The 24,257-nt window shown below is 38.9% G+C and overlaps 2 protein-coding genes across 4 annotated transcripts in view; one reads left to right on the top strand and one right to left on the bottom strand.

The window, feature by feature from the left end:
• LOC144658878 (uncharacterized) overlaps positions 1–24,257 on the top strand; it is an 84,807-nt gene that overhangs the window by 8,926 nt on the left and 51,624 nt on the right. Inside the window, exons 1-14 of one of the 3 annotated variants that reach the window (XM_078519363.1) lie at positions 10,478–10,512; positions 12,067–12,141; positions 12,471–12,570; positions 14,299–14,373; positions 15,313–15,396; positions 16,014–16,097; positions 17,059–17,142; positions 18,761–18,844; positions 19,243–19,326; positions 19,944–20,027; positions 20,999–21,082; positions 21,700–21,783; positions 22,747–22,830; positions 23,448–23,531. In XM_078519363.1, coding sequence (XP_078375489.1) covers positions 12,109–12,141; positions 12,471–12,570; positions 14,299–14,373; positions 15,313–15,396; positions 16,014–16,097; positions 17,059–17,142; positions 18,761–18,844; positions 19,243–19,326; positions 19,944–20,027; positions 20,999–21,082; positions 21,700–21,783; positions 22,747–22,830; positions 23,448–23,531 — 1,048 coding nt within the window. In that variant the 5' untranslated portion in view covers positions 10,478–10,512; positions 12,067–12,108. Of the gene's footprint in view, positions 1–261; positions 297–382; positions 433–716; positions 854–10,477; positions 10,513–12,066; positions 12,142–12,470; positions 12,571–14,298; positions 14,374–15,312; positions 15,397–16,013; positions 16,098–17,058; positions 17,143–18,760; positions 18,845–19,242; positions 19,327–19,943; positions 20,028–20,998; positions 21,083–21,699; positions 21,784–22,746; positions 22,831–23,447; positions 23,532–24,257 lie in introns of those variants that run through there. The other 2 variants (XM_078519364.1, XM_078519365.1) reach the window with 2 other exon arrangements.
• On the bottom strand, positions 3,110–8,840 carry LOC144656297 (uncharacterized). Its single transcript, XM_078516530.1, has 2 exons — positions 6,939–8,840; positions 3,110–6,821 (listed from the first exon to the last, which is right to left on the bottom strand). The coding sequence occupies exons 1-2, from the start codon at positions 8,792–8,794 to the stop codon at positions 3,110–3,112; spliced, it is 5,568 nt and encodes a 1,855-aa protein (XP_078372656.1). The 5' UTR covers positions 8,795–8,840.

The following is a 24,257-nucleotide window of genomic DNA, read 5'->3' as shown; positions in this document are numbered from 1 at the left end:
GTCCGGTTCCCATCGTAAGTCCAGCTTGCTAAACACTTTACTGTTGCTCATGTCTTGAAGAACTTCGTCAATCGTCGGAATAGGGTATCGTTCGCGTTCCACTGCACAATTTGTTTGCCTCATGTCTACACAAAGTCTCACTTCCCCATTGGGTTTTGGGACTACACCTACAGGGCTTACCCAACGTGCTTGACTGTTTACTTTCTCAATGATATCCATGCTCTGGAGCTCATCCAATTTTCTCTCAATTTTGTCCCTTAGATTGAATGGTGGCCTGCGCAGTGGCTGCACTACAGGTGCTACATCTTTTTTCCGTGCAACTTAGGCTGGTAACCTTTTAGCTTTTCTACTCCTGTAAAGCAATCTTTAAATTCTTCTACAGTGTCACTTCTTACAGAGTCACTGAGCCCGTAATAGTGGGGTGTCAACAAGGTGAGAGTTGACTGTATTTATGTGAATGTGGGCAAATTGTTATTTTGTAATTCAAGGGAAATTTTAATAAACCAATAACATTAAAGTTGTTTGTACAAGGACAAACAACTTAAAAATGTTGAGCTTTGATTGAGTCATAGAATGACAAGATCGGTGTGCGCTTAAATTGTTACTTTGTTTTCAGTCCTCAGTCTGTTATTGTATTGTTTTATTTGTATGTGTCAGAAATCAATGACGAGTTTGATATGCCTCAGCTAATATGTAATGTTTCATCTGCTTTTTAGACTTGGATCAGTTAGTACAATCCTAGCAGCAATAGTAATTACTATGTCGTCAGAAGTGCCAAGAGAAACACGTGTTGGGTTTCAGGGTGAAATGTCCGGTCTGGAAAGCCTTTGGTATAAAGGAGAAACAATTTTTTGTAAGCCATTTGATTGTTTTTTAATGTACATTTGTTAAAACAGCAGAATTAATGATGTTATATATATTTTTTTCACACTTGCATGGTTTTAAATACAAGCAAATGCATGGTAAGTTTTTTGCCGAACAAAAATGTACCTGGGTTTGGGACTAAAAACAGTTATTTTGGGTGTCCAGAATTGTTGTTGTTTAGTGTACATGTAAGTGAAGTGAAACCCCTCAAAGGCAAAGGGACTCATATAAAATGGAAAAAAGGTGCTATCGTTTTGGGGGCTTGGGGAATGACAAAATGTCACTGTTCTGCTTGCGGTTAGCTTTTACTCTGGTGTGCTTGTGCTGTTATTTGTGGGTTTAGGCAATATACTGTCACCGTTCCACCATTCCATCAAATAGGGCATCCATCTTGGGGATGAACTGGATGCAAAACTTAACTTTCCAGTTGTATGCTACGTGCAGCTGTAACATACTAGTACATGAACATGTTATGCAGACCAGGCAGAGGTTGAAAAGCTGACCAAAAAACAGTCATGGTGGGGGTATGGATATTTTCTAGCTCAACACATTTTCTGTGTTGTTCTAGTTCTTTGGGAGTTTATGCATAGACTGCTAGATGACAATGCTGTCGGCGGCATTATACTTTTTGATTGATCGATTTTGTTTTACTCTTATTTGGTGCTGTTGTGGTAAAAAAGGATACATATAAATAAATAAAATAAAATGAATAAAAAAATCATAGTCTAAAAAGTGAGTGATAGACTTGTTTATCACAATTAAATATCGCGGCGGAAATTCCACGCCACGCCTAGGCAGTAAAAAAAGACGGCGATTCCCATTATTAGTGTGTTAGCGAATCAAAGTTTTTTTTTCTTTATGTATAAATGCATTTCTCACCCCGCTAAGGGGGGAATCGCGTTTGGTCTATTTTAAGTATGAGTTAAATATAAATAAAGGGTAAAATAAATAACCCGGGAGCTTCGCTTTAAGGCTTGCATAAATCCAATGCAAGTGCAATACTTTGCTTTCTACTCATCTGCATACAAAATGTGTAGTCCCGTGGCATTTCAAATGCTGCATCAAACTAAGGAAAATGGATTTTAAAGTAGCCATTTATTTTACGGTTTAGAGCAACTCCTGCACCTAGGGTGTCGGATATCCTCTTTAACTTACTTTGTTTTGAATTTCCAACAGTCGAAGCAACGACCGTAAAAATAAAACCTTAGTTAAATTTAACCTTGTCTAATGCTAAGTCTTGGATAAAAACGGCCAAACCAACAGTGGAAGCTGTTTATAATACTTATCAAACTCAAAAACGCTGGTAAGACTTACCATTTCTCTATAAAACTATGTCTTCAACGATCATTCTGTTTGCGAATGATCCACTACCCTTAATTAACACGCCTTGGATCTTCTCGTGCACCATAATCTAAGACGCAGGTCTCCGCAAATTTCCTGGCAAATTTCCTGACAAATTTCCTGAATTCAGGAAATAAACAAAATTTTTTAGTTAAGTTAGGAAACCGTCTAGAAGACAGGCTCTGCGTGAACCCCCTCTCCTTTGGAAATTGTTGCTTCTGGCATGGACTCCCGCATCCTTGAAATTGTCAGTAACCTTCTGTCAGTGGTTGTGCATAATAATAATAATAATAATAATAATAATATAATATATCTTTTGTAGCGAATACTCCTTGTACAATTTGAATTCGCGTTTAATAAACTTTACGATTCACTAGGACATGTAAAACAAAGAAAACGTAGAATAAATAAACTAGAACTTGAAACTTAACTATAAGACGGAATACAACAATAGAACAAAATCGAGAAATACAAGAAAAAACGAATACTTACAAGATTGCACGGCAAACCGGATAAAACGAAAACTAATTTACAAGCAAAGCGTGCGAGATTTTATACTGACTGAAAAACAAACAATAGCGCTAACGAAGTTACGAAAATTAACAATAAACGATTACATAATACTACGCCGAGAAACTAACTTGCAGAGAAATACATAATAATGAGCTACGCTAACAAAGAAACCAAAAACCGAACAAAAATACTGACGAGAATTACGAACTAATTACAACGCAAACACGCAAAATTGAACGCTCGTGGCTACACGCCGGCCCCAATGAACTACTTAAGTCTAACAGTTCATTAACAGCTTCACTATTTTAAGACATGAGTGTTAAGTTCTCCTTGAGTATCCTTAGTGTTCATGAAGTTTCCGTTTGTTTGAAGGAAAGTTCAGTTACTTAAATCAAATTGCTTTCTCGCCTTCCAAGAAGCAAAGTTTCGTCACTGGTCTTGTGAGAATCGTTGAACTCGTTTGAACCTTTGCTGATCTGACATATCCGTCCTTGCCATAAAAAACTTCGATCACTCTGCCCAACGGCCATTTTCCGCGGTGAACATTTTCATCTGCAATGAATACCAGGTCTCCGATCGCCAAGCAACGGCGAGGTTTGATCCACTTAGCTCTCTCTTGTAGGGTTGGCAAGTATTCTCTTAACCAGCGCTTCCAGAATATGTCAGACATATATTGGACTTGACGCCATCGTCGCTTGCTGTAATTTTCTTCTTTGGTGAAGACACCGGGAGGCCAATTTGGGTTGGCTCTTAACAGCAACAGGTGGTTTGGAGTAATAGGCTCCAAGTCTTTCGGGTCGCTACTGACTGGGGTCAACGGTCTGCTGTTTAAGATTCCTTGAACTTCGCTCATCAAGGTTCTCAGAATTTCGTCAGAGACAAGCTGTTGGCCTAGCAAGGCCCTCAGGATCTTACGAACGGATCTTATCGTACGTTCCCAGGCACCACCCATGTGCGAAGCGCCAGGCGGTTTAAACTTCCATCTGATATTTTTCTGACGAAGGGACTTTTGGATTGATTGCTGATTCCAATCTCTCAACGACTCTCGTAGCTCTCTCTCTCCTGCATGGAAATTTGTTCCATTGTCGCTGTAAATGGTTGACGGACTTCCTCTTAGATTGGTAAATCTTCGCACTGCATTAACGAAACTGTCGGTATCAAGTGAGTGTACAACCTCGATATGGACTGCTCTGGTGACGAGGCAAGTGAACAGGCACCCATAACGTTTCACATTCGAGCGACCTTGACGCACATAAAGGGGTCCAAAATAATCTACGCCTACATAGGTAAATGGTGGATCTCCTGACATCAGTCTTTCTTTCGGAAGGTCGGCCATCAGCTGCTCTCCACGTACTGCACCACGTCTCTTACACGGGAAACAGCTGCAAATTACTCGACGCACAGCTGAACGCCCCTTTATTATCCAGTATAGTTGACGCAAACTGGATAGTACGTACTCTTGACCCAGGTGGCCAGTTTTTTGATGATACGCAGAGATGATCAAATCTGTAACTTGGTGACGATACGGCAGGATAATCGGATGTTTAGCATTGTAGTCTATTAGAGCGTATTCAAGACGTCCTCCAACTCTAAGGATTCCACTGTCGTCCAACTGCGGGTGAAGTTTGCACATATGGGCTGGTATCTTCAGGTTCTTTAACTGGGAGGTTAGTTGACGCGAAGACTTCAATGAACTGGTTCTGTGCATGGCTTGAATAACGTCTGGAAATGAACACCTTTGAACATGCTTGATAATTTCTCTTTCAGCTCCCTGAACTTCATCCACGGACAGGAGGGGTCCTCTTTCTTGATTGCTCTGAGCTTTGGTGTCAGTTGGACTACGGCTGTATTTCGCCATGAACCACGTTTTGAACCTCAACAGCCAAGCAACAGCTCTTCTCAATCTTTCCCACGATGAGAAGCGTTTCATCAAACTAGACAGAACTTCTTTGCCTGGATGATGAGTCAATGACTGACTGTGGGACTGGTTTTCACGCTTAATTTCTGGATCATCTTCTCGTATTTCTGGTTGGCAGGTTGAACGATCAGGAGGCCAAAACTCTTCATTCTCCTTCAGAAACTCGGGACCATTCAGCCACTTGCTGGTTGTACTCATTTCTTCTACTGTAAGACCTCTGCTGACTTCATCCGCCGGGTTGAGTTCAGAACTAACATGTCTCCACTGATGGGGTGCAGAATTCTCATGGATTACTGATAGTCTGTTGGCAACAAATGTATGGAAACGCTTAGACTGGTTTCTGATGTACTGTATCACACAGGTGGAATCAGACCAGAATGTCGATTGGCAAATTGGGATGTCCAGCTCTTCTCTGACAGTCTGGTCTAGCTGGACAGCTAACACTGCCGCTGACAGTTCTAGTCTTGGCACCGTCATTGGTTTCAAATGGGCAAGGCGCGACTTTCCAATGACAAATGTACAGTGGATTCTATCCTCGATATCTACCAATCTGAGATACGAGACTGCTCCATATGCAATTTGTGACGCATCTGCAAAGTTGTGTAGCTCCGCGATCTTCAAGTCTCTAATGCTGGCTGGTTTAACGCATCTGTCCACTGTAATCTGAGAAAGACTGGCCAACTGACTCTTCCACTTCTCCCATCTTTCTCCGTCAATTTCACTGATTGGGTCGTCCCATCCAAGTTTCTGTTTGCAAAGATCTTGCAGCAATTTCTTTGCAGGCACGATGATTGGCGCAACGAATCCAAGCGGGTCATACACGGAGCTCACCACGGACAGTATACCTCTACGGGTGTTCGGTTTGTCTTTCAGATCCACATTGAACCAAAACTTGTCACTCGCGATGTCCCAGTGTAGCCCAAGGGTACGCTGAATCGGCAGTTTTCCCTTGTCTAAGTCAAGGTCTAACACTGACTTGGCTCTTTCTACTTGCGGAATGGTCTTAAGGACTTCTGATGAGTTGCTGGACCACTTTGTGAGTCGAAAACCGCCTTTGGACAGGATATCCCGAAGCTGGTTCACCAATTCGACAGCATTATCAGCAGATTTAACTGATTTCAGACAGTCATCGACGTAAAAGTTCCTCCTGACAGTCTTAACAACTTCCTCTGAGAATTCGCCCTGGTTGTCCTCCGCTGTTTTCCTTAAAGCAAAGTTGGAACAACTTGGTGAAGATGTTGCACCAAATAGGTGGACTTCCATGCGATGATCAACTGGCTCTTGGGTCAGATCGCCATCCGGCCACCAGAGGAATCTGAAGGCGTCTTGGTCAGCTGGTGCAACTCTTATCTGATGAAACATACACTCGATATCAGCGGATAACGCAACTTGTTCTTCACGAAACCGTGTTAGCACACCGACAACAGAATTGGTCAAATCTGGTCCAGTGCGGAGCTGATCGTTCAAAGACGTTCCCTTGTATTTAGCGGCACAATCGAAAACCACGTGAGTTTTTCCAGGCTTGTTCATTACGGGATGATGAGGCAAGTACCATAGTGGCTTATCTCGTGTGTGGACTTCGTCCAATGGCACTCTTTTTCCGTGACCCTTGGTAAGGTACTGTTCCATGGTGGCCTTGTAATTTTCAAAGAGCTCGCCATCTTGCTGCAACCTTTTCTTCAGCATTTGCAGCCTGCGTTCTGCCATAGATCGATTGAAAGGCAAGAATGGTGGGTACTGTCGCCAGGGAAGCGCCACTTGATAATGCCCACCTTCAATTTCCACTGACTGTTCCATGATTGCAAGGGCTCTCTTGTCCTCCACTGACATACTGGCTTTGCAGTTAGGGACCACTCCAAAGTTCTCTACTGCCCAGAACCTTTCAAGCTGTTGCATGAGACAATCATCATCCTTTCTCTCAACTTCCGCTGAGCGAACAAAATTAACATTCAGATGACAGTTCTGGCTATCGCTCTTCTCCATGGGGCCCATGAGAGTCCAGCCAAGTGGTGTAGGAATGGCATACGGCTCTCCTCTGTTACCGCGTCTTTCCTCTAGCACCCAGAATGCATCAGGAGCGTTGGTGCCTATAATCAGCCCGACTTCTTTCTCGCAAATACTTGGCAGCTTGATGTCTCTTAAGTGAGGCCACTGTTTTGCATCATCTTCTGACGGAATACTGTGACTTGAAGCATTCAATTTATCAACAGTCCACAGTCTCTTAACGTCTACTTTATCTGCTCCGTCAAGTGCCTCTACGGTTAGGCTGATTTCAAGACCAACTCTTGGGCTATCTTCTCACTCTTGAGTTGTTAAATAGAACGTCTTCTGGGTTCCATGTACTCCGAGCTCGACTGCTAGATTCTTGTCACACAAGGAAATGTCTGAACCACTGTCAAGAAGGGCGTAAGTGTTCACCGTCTTGCTTGCGTCATCAGGTCCTCGCACCTTTTCAGGAACTACTCTCAGGCACACCTTTCCTCCACCTGCTGAAGTACTGTTGGCCTGACCACTTTGTAATGGAGTGCTACCGGCTACTTGAGCTCCTTGTTCTGCTGCTCTATCTCTATTTTCGATCGTTTGCTGTGAAGGCGGAGGTGGAGGCGTGGAGGCGAAGGCGGAGGGCGGAGGGTGGAGCAAAGTATGGTGTCTTCTTCGGCAACCTTGAACTTCACATGCACTCTTTGCTAAGCATCCTACTGCAATGTGACCATACTTGAAGCAGTTGTGGCATAACTGAGCTCTCTTCATCACTTGAAGACGTTCTTCGAAGTTTTTGTCTTTGAAATTCTTGCATTTCACTAAGTGATGGTCACCTTTGCACGCCTGACATTTCGCAAATCTGATGGCTGGGATCACTCTATTGGAAGGCAAACTGTGTCTGTCACTGGATTCAGTCTCTTGTGTATTGAATGTGCTGGCACGTTCGTCAGGTAAAGTGGGGCTCTTAAACTTTGGTTTACGCCTCTGATTTTCCGATCTTTCACTCTGGCTCGCAACGTCTACCACGCAACCAAACACAGGATTGTTCGCGGCCCTCGCCTTAACCTTGACAAACTCTGCAATGTGACTGATATTTGTCCTCTGACCAGCTTGCTGAATTTGGTCCGCAACTTCAATAAACTTGGTACGGAGATGGAACGGCAGTCTCTGAACAATTCTCCTCAGATTGTCTGCGCTGTTAATTTCATCCAGATATCCAATCGATTCTAGTGTATGTTCGCAATCTTTCAACTGGTCAGCAAATGCCAACAATCCTTTGCGATCCAATGGCTTTAACGGGGGTCCTTCCGTTAACTTGGTTACGTATTTCGAGGCAATTGTAAAGGGGTGTCCAAATCGCTCTTCAAGCAGTTCTCTTGCCCTTTGATAGCCAAGGGAAGAATCCATGACTAAACAGTACTTGATCGTGTCATTTGCTACACCAGATGTGTACTGAAGAAGATACATAAGTTTCTCACTTTCACTGGCTGCATTGTTTACGATACTGTTCTCAAATGATTTAATAAAGTTCCAGTAATTGAGAGGATCACCATCGAACGTCTTCAACTCTTTTTTCGGCAACGCAAATCCTTGCTTAATTGTTAATGCCATCTTGTCCATAATTTGTCCAGTCATGATAGAACCAGTTGGTCCTAAACCAGTGAAGGCTGCAGTTGAAGCAGGTGGCAAACTTGCAAATTCCCGCGCTTTAGGATTAAATCGTAATGGAGCGTCTTGAGGACCAGTTGTTTGATTCTTTCGATGTTCAAAATGTTCCTGCTTAGGTACATTTCCAGCTCTAGCATCAACACGTTCGTCGAACGGATTCAGATCCTCAAAAACGCTAGACAAGTCATCTTGAGCGGGCGGCCCCTCATCCTGTAGCATGTTTACTTGAAGTTCCACTTTTCGAATTTCACACTGCGCATCGAGAACCTCCATTTTCAATTTCGTATCTTCTTCCCGACGCAACAATTCTTGTTTCTTTTTCAACTGGTACAACTTTAAATGCGCCAATGCCTGCTTGGCCCTTAGCTGTCTGATAGATAGATATGAACTTTGCGAAGAACTCGCAGTCCTAACGGAATCCTCCGGATTTGGTTCACTGACTTCGCGTACCTCAGGGGATGATCTTGCGCGATGAATCCATTGCTCAATTCGCGAAACAAAATTCATCTTTCGGCGGTAATGTTCCTGAAAATAACGCGCTTCGCTTTCCCACACCTCCAGATCACCAGACAAAGAAGCGATGTAGTCGTAGTGGGTCCTTTCGAAACGGGAGAAAGCTTCATTGATTTCTTGTAATTTGTTCGTGACTCCATCAACATTTTTCGCGTCACTAAGCAAATTTTCGGTCGCACGACACAGCGCTGTTACTCTGGACAAATGTCCTGCCCTCGAATTCTTGAGACGTACACTTTCGAGGGCTTCCACTGAATGTACTCGGCGTCTTCCTAGAGGTTCAGTTCCAAGACCATCATCTCCGGACCACACGGCATCCATCCACACAATCTTTGAATGAATGTAGCGAATACTCCTTGTACAATTTGAATTCGCCTTTAATAAACTTTACGATTCACTAGGACATGTAAAACAAAGAAAACGTAGAATAAATAAACTAGAACTTGAAACTTAACTATAAGACGGAATACAACAATAGAACAAAATCGAGAAATACAAGGAAAAAACGAATACTTACAAGATTGTACGGCAAACCGGATAAAACGAAAACTAATTTACAAGCAAAGCGTGCGAGATTTTATACTGACTGAAAAACAAACAATAGCGCTAACGAAGTTACGAAAATTAACAATAAACGATTACATAATACTACGCCGAGAAACTAACTTGCAGAGAAATATATAATAATGAGCTACGCTAACAAAGAAACCAAAAACCGAACAAAAATACTGACGAGAATTACGAACTAATTACAACGCAAACACGCAAAATTGAACGCTCGTGGCTACATCTTTTATTTAGACACGATAAATTTACTGCATAGCTGATGTGGTTGTGTTTAAGTTACCTAAGAAATAATCATAACAAAACTAACACTAAGATAAATACGAATACTAACTAAACTTATTTACAATATATAAGATATTTACAATATTTACATGCACTAGCCTATTTACAATTTTCTATTTACAATATCGAGATTTTTGATGGCCTTTAGTTCCCTATTGAAGGAAGCTAAGCTTTCTTTAGCCCTCCAGGCATTGGGCAAATTATTCCACCTTTTTGCGCCAATGTACGAAACTGATTTCAGTCAGCATGGTGGGCGGGAGTGGATTATGGATACTTTCTGGAATAACACTGTGGAATTGCCATGGAATGTTTTGCACTGTTTACCAGTCGGCTGTAAAAAATATCTGGTTGCCACTAACACTCACCTAATTTATGAATAATTAAATTTTTGAAAAACAAAAATAAGAAGTTGGGGTTAAATAAATTCACGTAAAAACTCTTTCATTTTAACTTGAAAAAACACAGATTATTTCCATAAAAGCAACTGATCAGTGCTGAAGGTCGAATATCCGCAATCCAGCTTCAATTTTGGAAATCAAACAAATTTTTGAGCACTTATGAGAAAAGCAGTAGTCAAATTTTGGTTTACACATCGTGCCTGCAGGTTTGATTTTTTTACCATTCTTGCGTGGAATTTAAAGCGCACTAATTAATTGAGAATGCTATGCAACTGGCCATGGCCTGGGGTGCTCTGCTGTAGCGACCTTATTTGACATCTTGTCACAAAAGAGATAGGTACAGGTTATGCAACTAAACAGGGAGTGTCATTGACATGTGTTTTGTTTGTTAATTACCATTATATATTTCTTTGTCTCATTGTAGCTCTGCCTGATAAGATAAGTTTCTTAAGAGCACCATTCAGTGTAAGTATATACATGTATATGCATATATATATGGACAGAATAAAAGGGTTTAGCCAAACGATAAACTCACGGCACGAAGGATCCAAAGGATGCAATGCCATTACGTAAATTGTAGATATATATATAAAGGCTCGTTGAGCAAACCCGTGAATTGTCACAGTAAAATGATACAAATTTGCAGTAAATTTCCAGATTAGCTATAAATCAGTCGAACTTTTAGCAAGCCGATATCATGATGTACAGCCCGTCTGTGACTTCTAACGAATACTGATTTGCTATTAAAAAAAAACACAACAGAAAAACAAATTAAAAGCATATTTTGTGTGGATTTGCAGCCACGGACAGAAGGTATTCACTGGACTTTTCTTAAGTCTGATGTGGGTTATTCTTTTTCCAAAAGCCATCGAGAGTGGTGAATTTTATGCTGCGTGAAGCCCTAACCACTTGGGCATCTGCCCGTGTAATGCGGAACTTGACTGAAATGTTTCAATAAAGTTAAATGCCCCGGGAAGGGATGGACTTTCTTGAATTGGACTGATATATTGTTACATCAAAATTAAAAACAACCCCAGACACTTCACAATTGAGTGTAAGACTACACTCACCTGTTCTCTTTATAAAAACATTTTTCGACATTCTTCCGCGCTTTTCTCAGAAGCAGCAAATCCAGGCTTATCCTAAGATCATGCCCTCCCTTCCTACCTATTACCCCCCCTTTAAAAAAAAGAAAGAAAAGAAAAGAACGCTTGATCGCAGGTTAATCCAGGCTGTAATTCATAGCTAAGCGGCAGGCAGTTCTGAATAACTCAAAGTCCTGCAATTACATGTCATACTCAAATTGAAAGAAAGTGAAAGTTGTCTTGCTGGTCAAGCAAATTGTAGCGTTTATTTGACACCATTTTTTTTCAATTTCTAAGTTATATTTCAGCTGTTTCACATATTCTCTAATAGATGGAGTGATGTCTTTTATTTTACTGATTTTACAGCAACACAGATTATATCTTGCAAGAAACACACAGTGGTTTAGCAATATGTTATCTTTTTCTCCTCTGAAAACTAAACATTCATGTATATCCAAAACGCGTGAGGCTGGTATAAACTAGACTGAGGCGAAAACGCTTGTTATCGAGCATTCTTAAAATGATAAATAAATAAAAATATTTATTAGTGTTTCCTGGTCTGTTTTACACAGATAACAAAAATAGCAATTTCTGAAATTCCAATTTTAGATAGAAACGAATTCGTTCCAATACGTCTGTGGAGGAATTTGAACTGAAAGTTCCTTAGTTTAGTACTAAGTGTGCACAATCTTGGTAGTAAATAAATCGACGTCCAGCTAAAATCCTCCGCAGCTTCAAGTTCACCGTCCCTCACCCATTTTTCTTGACTCTTTTGAAGTTATGGGTTTAAGTGTTAAATCATATTTTTATTATTTGTGAACTTAAAGTGTGACATTAGATTAGGCTTTGCTTTTGGCATGCGCTGTTCAAAACTATACTATAGTTTTGTTAGATTTTATGCTGGTGTTGATACAAGGTTTTTATTTTATTTTAGGCCACAAGGCCCAATGGTCAGGAAACATTTCAAACCATAACTATGATGAATTGGTATTCTGACAAAAGTATGGAAGTAAGTTGGAATTATATCCCAGTTAGAAAAAAACTTTCAGTTTTCGCTTTCTTACTTCAGTCTGAAGGCAGTTGCTGTTGAGGTTTTTGAACTAAAGAAGTCCTCGGTCTCGCAAAGATGTCATCTCAATGTTTAATTTCTCATTATAACAACGGATAACTTGTTTATATCAAAATGAGTAATCGTAGCTTATCAGTCTTGTCCATATGACTAAAATCAGTTACAAAAATTAAGTATTTAGGTGTATGGTGATATATGGTATATAAACTTCTTACATGGGAGAAGACGTAACTGCCGCTTTTCCACCGTTTTTGTTTAATTTTATACAGGAGTTGCGCTATGAGGACTACCTGTTGCGAGGTTTAAATCCTTCATGGCCTTCTAGCTTAACCCTGAGGTCCAGTTTTACAAGCAGCAAATCTCAACCAGGTAGATGTTTTCTTTTTCTTTTTAAGACTGCCAGTCTTAACTTGAATCTGATTGGTTGTCTGTACCCCATATTATAAGAGCAATTTAAGAACTTGACTTCCCTTTTTCACCAGGCCTTCCCCTTACTGCTGCTCGTTCAATAACTAAGATAAGAACCTTTCCAGAATTCTTTGGAGATTGTAAATTCTAGGCCAACGGCATGCAATGAACATCCTGTGTATGTGGTATTAACACCTGCCATGAAATACCTCTTACAGGCGTGCCAAGAGAATCGAACCCCTCTAGAGTACATTAATGAATTGATTATTCGAAATTTGAATCCGTTAGTCAATTTCAAGATTGCATTTATCTTATATTAAAAATAGAAGCGCCGATCAACGTTCGAATCAGAATTTGGTTTCTGATCACAGCCACGCGATAGAAATTAAAGACAAGGCGAGGAACTGAATTTGTCTTACCATCTGTTGCATTATATATAAAGCGCGAACACGCACGTCCTGAAAAAACGAGTTTAGGCTTGAAGGGGTTTCTGACAACATTTTGCACGGGCGATCACGAAAGTGAACTACCGATAAATAAATTTATGCATCCAGAAATTTGCTCAAATTTAACTTTTTAACGGCAAAGTCATTTTTAAGATTTTCGTGGAACTTTCACTTAAATTGAAAGTCTTCTGTGTTTGTCAATCGCATGAAACTGCACGGTTTACAGATCTTTACGCAAATTTATTTTATCACCAGTTCAACTTCATGATCATTCGTTCGAAACGTTGTCTGACACGCCAACTTTGAAGCTTGTTGACGAATTATGCAACGTTTGAAACCCGATTTGAACGTGTTTTTATTTAGTTGATTTAATTTCTCGCCTTCTCTTTAATTCAAATTGGGCGGCAGTGATCAGGACCTAAATTTTGATTCAAACATTGATCGGCACTTCTATTTTTATTAAGATGAATGCGTACTTGAATTTGACTAACGCATTCAAATTTTAAATAGTCAATAAATCGATAAAAATTGATATCGGATAATCATTCGATAAATCGATATTTATCGATAAATTGATTTTAAACGATATCGACTTTATCGGTAAATCGATAGAAATCGATACACACACGCTGACGAATTGCGGATTGTAGAATCGATAAAAAATTATCCGATCTATCGATCGCCATAGAGTCATAGAATTGATATTTTAATAGTAACAGTGTCCGTTGAGGCAGCGTTTGATTGTGACTCTTTAAATGTAGATTTATAAGGCGGCGCTGAAATGATTTGTTGACATGCACTGTACAACAGACCCAAGAGACTGCATTAGTAATTACTGATTTTATTGTTTGATAACAAACTTTAATTATTTTTCCTTGTCCGGCTTTTCGGCTGCAATGTTATCGTCCGAATGTTTTCTTTTTCCTCTGATTCGGCGGTTTTGAAACCACGTTTTAACCTATATCGATAAAATCGATAGCCCTAGTTAAAAAATCGATAACTATCGATTACTCACAACGAAATATTTTATTGATTTTTTATCGATCGTTATCGAATGTTATCGACTATCGATATTATCGATTGACTACCCCGGGGATTCAAGGAACTAGTGTATTTGCTGACAAAATTCGAAGGTCACTGATTTTGTATATACTAAACAAGTTCTATGCTTCCAGCTGTGTCCTCGGCATTTGATTTGATGATTTTTTCGGTGGTTTTATTGTTTCTTTCATTTTGTGTTCAGCTTCTGGATTGTTTGGAAAGGATCAACAGGGGTCTTCCTCAGTGGCACCATCTGAAGCGGGTTCTTTAAAATCAAGTAAGTGACATTGACGAAAAGAGATAACGATTGCACAAATCAATCTAATACTAAACTGGACTAACAAGGTTGGATTTCTTTGTGTGTTCTGATGATTTAGGGTAAGAAAGCACATTTCTCTTCTGTTCTCACGATTATCCAAGCAGTTTAATGAAAGTTTAATACAGGGTTTTGCCAGTTTTTTATTTGGGCACCACGTGAGTTTAGATGCTAAATTTCGGTCACTAAAATTTAAAAAAAGGAGTTTCTGCAAAGTTGTCAGTCTGATTGGTTAATTAGGTTGCCTTCATTTAAAGGAGCATGCTATTATCTTAGTGTTGTCTTTCTCTTCCTGCTGTTGCTTTACCAGCTACTCACTGGTCAGCCGACTAAAATATGCAATCAGAAAATTACCTCAAATCAGACAAGATAAATTTTTAATTGGCTAAATACGGTATCATTTAAAAAGGATTAACAACAACAAAAAACTCGAAGAACTATATTGTAGTCCTGAGAAGAACAAGCGGAGACGCTTCATACATCAGTCAAACATCACACATCCTTGGCAACTGTGCCTGGCTTGGTAATCTCTCGTAGACTTGGCACCAGTCCTACAGTATCCCCTTGTTAGGGTGGGCCATGATGTCCTAAAACTAAATGCCATCAGTAGCCTACCTTTGTAAATGTGAAGATAAAGGTCTAACTCCTGCGTCCAGATGTGTGGGCTCCTTTCTATTTGATGCCTTTTTAAAGGTTCTTTTTTTGAAAAGAGTGTTGTTCAGTGCCATCGGGATAACGTCATCTTCCAAGATAATCAGACCAATACCACATATGGTTTTGCCTCGCTGACAGTCAAGCTTTAATCCTCGTTTCGTAAAATGTATGTTATTGCATCCAGATGTGTCATTTTTAATGTGATTTACATTCTTCATTTTTTTTTCCATTTTAATATTTGTGCAGGTTCTGGTTTGTCTGCAAATAATCAATTGGGGTCTTCCTCAGTTGCACCATCTGGAGCTGGAGCTGGTTTATTTTCAACACCAAGTAGGTGACATCGATCTCAACATTTTGTACAAGAAATGAGGATCAGTAGAAAAAAACCTAAACCAGACTAATGAGTAGAAATTTTAATGTAGACTGGATTCCGTATGTACTCTGCTGGCTGGAAGGCACATTATTTTCTTGTATGTCAGTTCATTGAGAGTACTGAACATGGTTTTATCTTCTTACCTGTGTAATACATGAGTTGAGGTGGACAAAAATAGTTTCAGCGAGGTAAACGATGTGATTTGTTTATTATCCGCTATTTTTCCGTTGCTACTACGTGTAAGTACGTTAAAACACCATAAGCAATGACGTTTAAATTGTGTTCCTTGGTTAAATAATCGGCTCTGAAACACTTTACACACCAGTTTGTCTTTTCGGCAAATGCGAGTTTATGACCACCATTTTTGTTTCAGCTTTGTTTAGGCATGGTCAACTCGCTAGGTTGTGCATATTGTCGAGTAGATCGAGTTAAGGAACCAATCATTTTGCTGACAAAATCCCAAGGTCACTGATTTTGAATATACTAAACTAGTTATATGCTTCCAGCTGTGCCGTCAGCGTTTGATTTGATGGTTTTTCGATAATTTATATTGTTTCTTTCATTTTGTGTTCAGCTTCTGGATTGTTTGGGAAGGATCAACAGGGGTCTTCCTTAGTGACACCATCTGAAGCGGGAACTAGTGTATTTTCAAAACCAAGTAAGTGACATTGATCTGTAAGGTGACGACAAGAGATTACGATTGAAAAGATAAATTTAATACTAAACCGGACTAATTTGGTTGTATATTTTGTGTGTTTTGATGATTCAGAGTTAGAAAGCACATTTCCCTTCTGTTCCCTTCTGTTCTCACCTTTATCCATTGAGTTTTTGATGAAAGTTTAATACACGGTTTTCTTAGTTCTTTATTTGGGACACACTTGAGTTTAGATGCTTAATTTCAGTGAGTAAAATTTAGAAAACGTAGTTTCTGCAAAGTTGTCAGTCTGATTGGTCAAAGGTACATGTTATTTTCTTAGATTTGTCTTTCTCTATCTACCGTTGGTTTGCTGCGACCAAGAAATATGCAATCAAGAAAATTACCTCAAATCAGACAAGATGAATTATAAATTGGTTTTAAGCATCACGTGAAAAGGACTTACAACAACAACAAAAACAAAAACAAAAACAACAGCTCGAAGAACTTTAATGTAGTCCTGAACAGAATAGGCGGAGAAGCTTCATAGCTTCATACATCAGTCAAACATCAACACATCCTTGGCAATTGTGCCTGACTTGGTAATCTCTCGTAGACTTGGCACCAGTCCTACATGCAGTATCCCCTTGTTATGGTGGGCCATGATGTCCTAAAACTAAATGCCATCAGTAGCCTACCTTTGTAAATGTGAAGATAAAGGTCTAACTCCTGCGTCCAGATGTGTGGGCTCCTTTCTATTTGATGCCTTGTTAAAGGTTCCTTTTTCTTGAAAAGAGTGTTGTTCGGTGTTATCCGGATACCATCATCTTCCAAGATAATCAGACCAGAACCACATAAGGTTTTGCCTCGCTAAAAGTCAAGCTTTAATCCTCGTTTCGTAAAATGTATGTTATTGCATCTAGATGTGTCATTTTTGATGTGATTTACATTCTTCATTTTTTTTTCCATTTTAATTTTTGTGCAGGTTTTGGTTTGTCTGCAAATAATCAATTGGGGTCTTCCTCAGTTGCACCATCTGGAGCTGGAACTGGTTTATTTTCAACACCAAGTAGGTGATATCGATCTTAACATTCTGGACAAAAAATGAGGATCTATAAATTAGTAGGAAAAAAAACGTAAACCAGTCTAATAGGTATTTATCCAAATATAGACTGGATTACGTGTGTATTCTGTCTGAAAAGCACTTTTTTCTTTTATGACATTTCAATAAAAGTATTGAACTTGGTTTTGTCTTCCTCTCTGTGTTAACGATGTTTATTATTCGCCATTATTTTTTTTGTACTACTGCGTGTATGTACGTTGACACACCATAAAACAATGACATTTACATTTTGTTTCTTGGTCAAATAACCGGCTCTGAAACACTTTACACTCCTCTGAATCATATATTGGGTTGCTCTATTTGTACTCTCTCCTCGGGTACTGCATTACACTGAATTTCTAAAATTTGACTTTTGAAATGCGATTTTATGACCACCATTTTTGTTTCAGCTTTGTTTAGGTATTGTCAGCTCGCTAGGTTGTGCATATTGTCGAGTATATCGAGTTAAGGAACCAATCATTTTGCTGACAAAATACCAAGGTCACTGATTTTGAATGTACTAAACTACAGTGGAACCCCGATATAACGATGTGCCAAGGGAGCAGTAAAATTATATCGTTAAATCGTGGAATCGTTATATCGAAACTCCCGATATAACGATATGGCCTTAAAAATAAACCGAAAATATCGTTATATCGGGGTAAACCTAATATACCAGAACTCGCGGCAGCCATAATTTCAAATATACGCAATATAGAGCGACGAAAAACGCGTATTTTTACTCGTATTTTCCGAGGACCATAAGAGAGTGGAATGCACTCCCTGCGGCGACTGTTGAGTCCGACTCTCTTACGTCTTTCCAGTCTGGACTGCACGAGCATTTTTATTAATTTAGTGGTTTACCCATATAATTTTAGAATTTTTAGATTTTTAGAATTTTTAGATTTTTAGAATTAATTTAGAATTTTTCAGTTATTATATATTTACATATTGTATAAGTTTTACTTATTTTTAGACGTTGGTGTGATATCCGTATAGACTTTTTACCGACATATTAAATGTAGATGTAGATACTTTTTTTAACTGGATAAAGTGGTTTAGAATACAGTATCATTTTCGTATATCATCATACAAAGCTTTTGGCAGAAACGTTAGAGATTACTTGATTACATTAATGTTATTGAAGATGAATTTTTTCAACAATGACACGAGCATGGGACAAAGAAAAATTCTGAGTCCCCGACGGGAATCGAACCCATGGCCTCCCAGAATGAGATACCGGTTGGGTAATGTTATTGTTTTAAATTCAATGTTTTGCTTAAATTGTGACTGTGTACTTATAGTGTCGTTATATCGGGGTAAGATTTTACGTTCGGTCCGCTAAATTCTCATCGTTATATCGGGAATATCATTATATCGAAGATCGTTATATCGAGGTTCTGTCCCATACATTTTACTGTAACTTTTGCCGGGACATAGAATATTCATCGTTATACCGGGAATATCGTTATATCGAGGATCGTTATATCGGGGTTCCACTGAAGTTATGCTTCCAGCTGTGTCCTCAGCGTTTTATTTGATGGTTTTTCGATAGTTTATATTGTTTCGTTCATTTTGTGTTTAGCTTCTGGATTGTTTGGGAAGGATCAACAGGGGTCTACCTTAGTGACACCATCTAAATTGGGAACTACTGTATTTTCAAAAGCAAGTAAGTGACATTGATTTCTTTTTAAGGGTTTTTGCGATGCAGTCTACTTTACTTCTCTTATTACGTACAGTAGACTGCATCGCAAAAACCCTTAAAAAGGCTAATTCCCCGTTTTGAGCTACAAGGACGACAAGGCACAACGATTGAGGTAACTTAACGTTTATTTTGAGCATAAATGTGAATACTACTTGCTATAGTTCATGCTTATAGGAACAATCCGGAACGTTTCCCATACATTCCTTTATAATTTTGAAATAGACCAGAACCACATAAGGTTTTGCCTCGCTGACAGTCAAGCTTTAATCCTCGTTTCGTAAAATGTATGTTATTTCCTCCAGATGTGTCATTTTTAATGTGATTTACATTCTTCATTTTTTTCCATTTTAATTTTTGTGCAGGTTTTGGTTTGTCTGCAAATAATCAATTGGGGTCTTCCTCAGTTGCACCATCTGGAGCTGGAACTGGTTTATTTTCAACACCAAGTAGGTGACATCGATCTCAACATTTTGTACAAGAAATGAGGATCAGTAGAAAAAAACCTAAACCAGACTAATGAGTAGAAATTTTAATGTAGACTGGATTCCGTATGTACTCTGCTGGCTGGAAGGCACATTATTTTCTTGTATGTCAGTTCATTGAGAGTACTGAACATGGTTTTATCTTCTTACCTGTGTAATACATGAGTTGAGGTGGACAAAAATAGTTTCAGCGAGGTAAACGATGTGATTTGTTTATTATCCGCTATTTTTCCGTTGCTACTACGTGTAAGTACGTTAAAACACCATAAGCAATGACGTTTAAATTGTGTTCCTTGGTTAAATAATCGGCTCTGAAACACTTTACACACCAGTTTGTCTTTTCGGCAAATGCGAGTTTATGACCAACATTTTTGTTTCAGCTTTGTTTAGGCATGGTCAACTCGCTAGGTTGTGCATATTGTCGAGTAGATCGAGTTAAGGAACCAATCATTTTGCTGACAAAATCCCAAGGTCACTGATTTTGAATATACTAAACTAGTTATACGCTTCCAGCTGTGCCGTCAGCGTTTGATTTGATGGTTTTTCGATAATTTATATTGTTTCTTTCATTTTGTGTTCAGCTTCTGGATTGTTTGGGAAGGATCAACAGGGGTCTTCCTTAGTGACACCATCTGAAGCGGGAACAAGTGTATTTTCAAAACCAAGTAAGTGACATTGATCTGTAAGGTGACGACAAGAGATTACGATTGAAAAAATAAATTTAATACTAAACCGGACAAATTTGGTTGAATTTTCTGTGTGTTTTGATGATTCAGAGTTAGAAAGCACATTTCCCTTCTGTTCCCTTCTGTTCTCACGTTTACACATGGAGTTTGATGAAAGTTTAATACACCGTTTTCTTAGTTCTTTAATTGGGCAGCACTTGAGTTTAGATGCTTAATTTCAGTGAGTAAAATTTAGAAAACGTAGTTTCTGCAAAGTTGTCAGTCTGATTGGTCAATTAGTTACCTTCATTTAAAGGTACATGCTATTTTCTTAGATTTGTCTTTCTCTATCTACCGTTGGTTTGCTGCGACCAAGAAATATGCAATCAAGAAAATTACCTCAAAACAGACAAGATGACTTATAAATTGGTGGAATAAGTATCACGTGAAAAGGACTTACAACAACAACAACAACAACAACAACAACAGCTCGAAGAACTTTAATGTAGTCCTGAACAGAACAGGCGTAGAAGCTTCATAGCTTCATACATCAGTCAAACATCAACACATCCTTGGCAATTGTGCCTGACTTGGTAATCTCTCGTAGACTTGGCACCAGTCCTACAGTATCCCCTTGTTATGGTGGGCCATGAAGTCCTAAAACTAAATGCCATCAGTAGCCTACCTTTGTAAATGTGAAGATAAAGGTCTAACTCCTGCGTCCAGATGTGTGGGCTCCTTTCTATTTGATGCCTTGTTAAAGGTTCCTTTTTCTTGAAAAGAGTGTTGTTTGGTGTTATCCGGATACCATCATCTTCCAAGATAATCAGACCAGAACCATATAAGGTTCTGCCTCGCTAAAAGTCAAGCTTTAATCCTCGTTTCGTAAAATGTATGTTATTGCATCCAGATGTGTCATTTTTAATGTGATTTACATTCTTCATTTTTTTTCCATTTTAATTTTTGTGCAGGTTTTGGTTTGTCTGCAAATAATCAATTGGGGTCTTCCTCAGTTGCACCATCTGGAGCTAGAACTGGTTTATTTTCAACACCAAGTAGGTGACATCGATCTCAACATTTTGTACAAGAAATGAGGATCAGTAGAAAAAAACCTAAACCAGACTAATGAGTAGAAATTTTAATGTACACTGGATTCCGTATGTACTCTGCTGGCTGGAAGGCACATTATTTTCTTGTATGTCAGTTCATTGAGAGTACTGAACATGGTTTTATCTTCTTACCTGTGTAATACATGAGTTGAGGTGGACAAAAATAGTTTCAGCGAGGTAAACGATGTGATTTGTTTATTATCCGCTATTTTTCCGTTGCTACTACGTGTAAGTACGTTAAAACACCATAAGCAATGACGTTTAAATTGTGTTCCTTGGTTAAATAATCGGCTCTGAAACACTTTACACACCAGTTTGTCTTTTCGGCAAATGCGAGTTTATGACCACCATTTTTGTTTCAGCTTTGTTTAGGCATGGTCAACTCGCTAGGTTGTGCATATTGTCGAGTAGATCGAGTTAAGGAACCAATCATTTTGCTGACAAAATACCAAGGTCACTGATTTTGAATATACTAAACTAGTTATATGCTTCCAGCTGTGCCGTCAGCGTTTGATTTGATGGTTTTTCGATAATTTATATTGTTTCTTTCATTTTGTGTTCAGCTTCTGGATTGTTTGGGAAGGATCAACAGGGGTCTTCCTTAGTGACACCATCTGAAGCGGGAACTAGTGTATTTTCAAAACCAAGTAAGTGACATTGATCTGTAAGGTGACGACAAGAGATTACGATTGAAAAGATAAATTTAATACTAAACCGGACTAATTTGGTTGTATATTTTGTGTGTTTTGATGATTTAGGGTTAGAAAGCACATTTCCCTTCTGTTCCCTTCTGTTCTCACCTTTATCCATTGAGTTTTTGATGAAAGTTTAATACACGGTTTCTTAGTTCTTTATTTGGGCAGCACTTGAGTTTAGATGCTTAATTTCAGTGAGTAAAATTTAGAAAACGTAGTTTCTGCAAAGTTGTCAGTCTGATTGGTCAATTAGTTGCCTTCATTTAAAGGTACATGCTATTTTCTTAGATTTGTCTTTCTCTATCTACCGTTGGTTTGCTGCGACCAAGAAATATGCAATCAAGAAAATTACCTCAAAACAGACAAGATGAATTATAAATTGGTTGAATAAGTATCACGTGAAAAGGACTTACAACAACAACAACAACAACAGCTCGAAGAACTTTAATGTAGTCGTGAACAGAACAGGCGAAAAAGCTTCATAGCTTCATACATCAGTCAAACCTCAACACATCCTTGGCAATTGTGCCTGAACTTAGTAATCTCTCGTAGACTTGGCACCAGTCCTACAGTATCCCCTTGTTATGGTGGGCCATGATGTCCTAAAATTAAATGCCATCAGTAGCCTACCTTTGTAAATGTGAAGATAAAGGTCTAACTCCTGCGTCCAGATGTGTGGGCTCCTTTCTATTTGATGCCTTGTTAAAGGTTCCTTTTTCTTGAAAAGAGTGTTGTTCAGTGTTATCCGGATACCGTCATCTTCCAAGATAATCAGACCAGAACCACATAAGGTTTTGCCTCGCTAAAAGTCAAGCTTTAATCCTCGTTTCGTAAAATGTATGTTATTTCCTCCAGATGTGTCATTTTTAATGTGATTTACATTCTTCATTTTTTTCCATTTTAATTTTTGTGCAGGTTTTGTTTTGTCTGCAAATAATCAATTGGGGTCTTCCTCAGTTGCACCATCTGGAGCTAGAACTGGTTTATTTTCAACACCAAGTAGGTGACATCGATCTCAACATTTTGTACAAGAAATGAGGATCAGTAGAAAAAAACCTAAACCAGACTAATGAGTAGAAATTTTAATGTAGACTGGATTCCGTATGTACTCTGCTGGCTGGAAGGCACATTATTTTCTTGTATGTCAGTTCATTGAGAGTACTGAACATGGTTTTATCTTCTTACCTGTGTAATACATGAGTTGAGGTGGACAAAAATAGTTTCAGCGAGGTAAACGATGTGATTTGTTTATTATCCGCTATTTTTCCGTTGCTACTACGTGTAAGTACGTTAAAACACCATAAGCAATGACGTTTAAATTGTGTTCCTTGGTTAAATAATCGGCTCTGAAACACTTTACACACCAGTTTGTCTTTTCGGCAAATGCGAGTTTATGACCACCATTTTTGTTTCAGCTTTGTTTAGGCATGGTCAACTCGCTAGGTTGTGCATATTGTCGAGTAGATCGAGTTAAGGAACCAATCATTTTGCTGACAAAATACCAAGGTCACTGATTTTGAATATACTAAACTAGTTATATGCTTCCAGCTGTGCCGTCAGCGTTTGATTTGATGGTTTTTCGATAATTTATATTGTTTCTTTCATTTTGTGTTCAGCTTCTGGATTGTTTGGGAAGGATCAACAGGGGTCTTCCTTAGTGACACCATCTGAAGCGGGAACTAGTGTATTTTCAAAACCAAGTAAGTGACATTGATCTGTAAGGTGACGACAAGAGATTACGATTGAAAAGATAAATTTAATACTAAACCGGACTAATTTGGTTGTATATTTTGTGTGTTTTGATGATTTAGGGTTAGAAAGCACATTTCCCTTCTGTTCCCTTCTGTTCTCACCTTTATCCATTGAGTTTTTGATGAAAGTTTAATACACGGTTTCTTAGTTCTTTATTTGGGCAGCACTTGAGTTTAGATGTTTAATTTCAGTGAGTAAAATTTAGAAAACGTAGTTTCTGCAAAGTTGTCAGTCTGATTGGTCAATTAGTTGCCTTCATTTAAAGGTACATGCTATTTTCTTAGATTTGTCTTTCTCTATCTACCGTTGGTTTGCTGCGACCAAGAAATATGCAATCAAGAAAATTACCTCAAAACAGACAAGATGAATTATAAATTGGTTGAATAAGTATCACGTGAAAAGGACTTACAACAACAACAACAACAACAGCTCGAAGAACTTTAATGTAGTCGTGAACAGAACAGGCGAAAAAGCTTCATAGCTTCATACATCAGTCAAACCTCAACACATCCTTGGCAATTGTGCCTGAACTTAGTAATCTCTCGTAGACTTGGCACCAGTCCTACAGTATCCCCTTGTTATGGTGGGCCATGATGTCCTAAAATTAAATGCCATCAGTAGCCTACCTTTGTAAATGTGAAGATAAAGGTCTAACTCCTGCGTCCAGATGTGTG

The sequence above is a fragment of the Oculina patagonica genome, chromosome 6 (assembly GCF_052425735.1).
Source record: "Oculina patagonica isolate OP01 chromosome 6, crgOcupat, whole genome shotgun sequence".
Taxonomy (NCBI): Eukaryota; Metazoa; Cnidaria; class Anthozoa; order Scleractinia; family Oculinidae; genus Oculina; species Oculina patagonica.
The sequence above is the reverse complement of the archived record's forward strand: the minus strand, read 5'-3'. Positions and strand labels throughout refer to the sequence as shown.

Bases quoted from the DNA above. Each gene is read 5' to 3' on its own strand.
- LOC144656297 (XM_078516530.1), bottom strand. From the start codon at position 8,794: ATGAATTTTGTTTCGCGAATTGAGCAATGGATTCATCGCGCAAGATCA. The intron at 6,822-6,938 runs GTGAGAAGATAG...GAATGCTTCAAG, and splicing joins TTCTATTTAACAACTCAAGA to TCACAGTATTCCGTCAGAAG.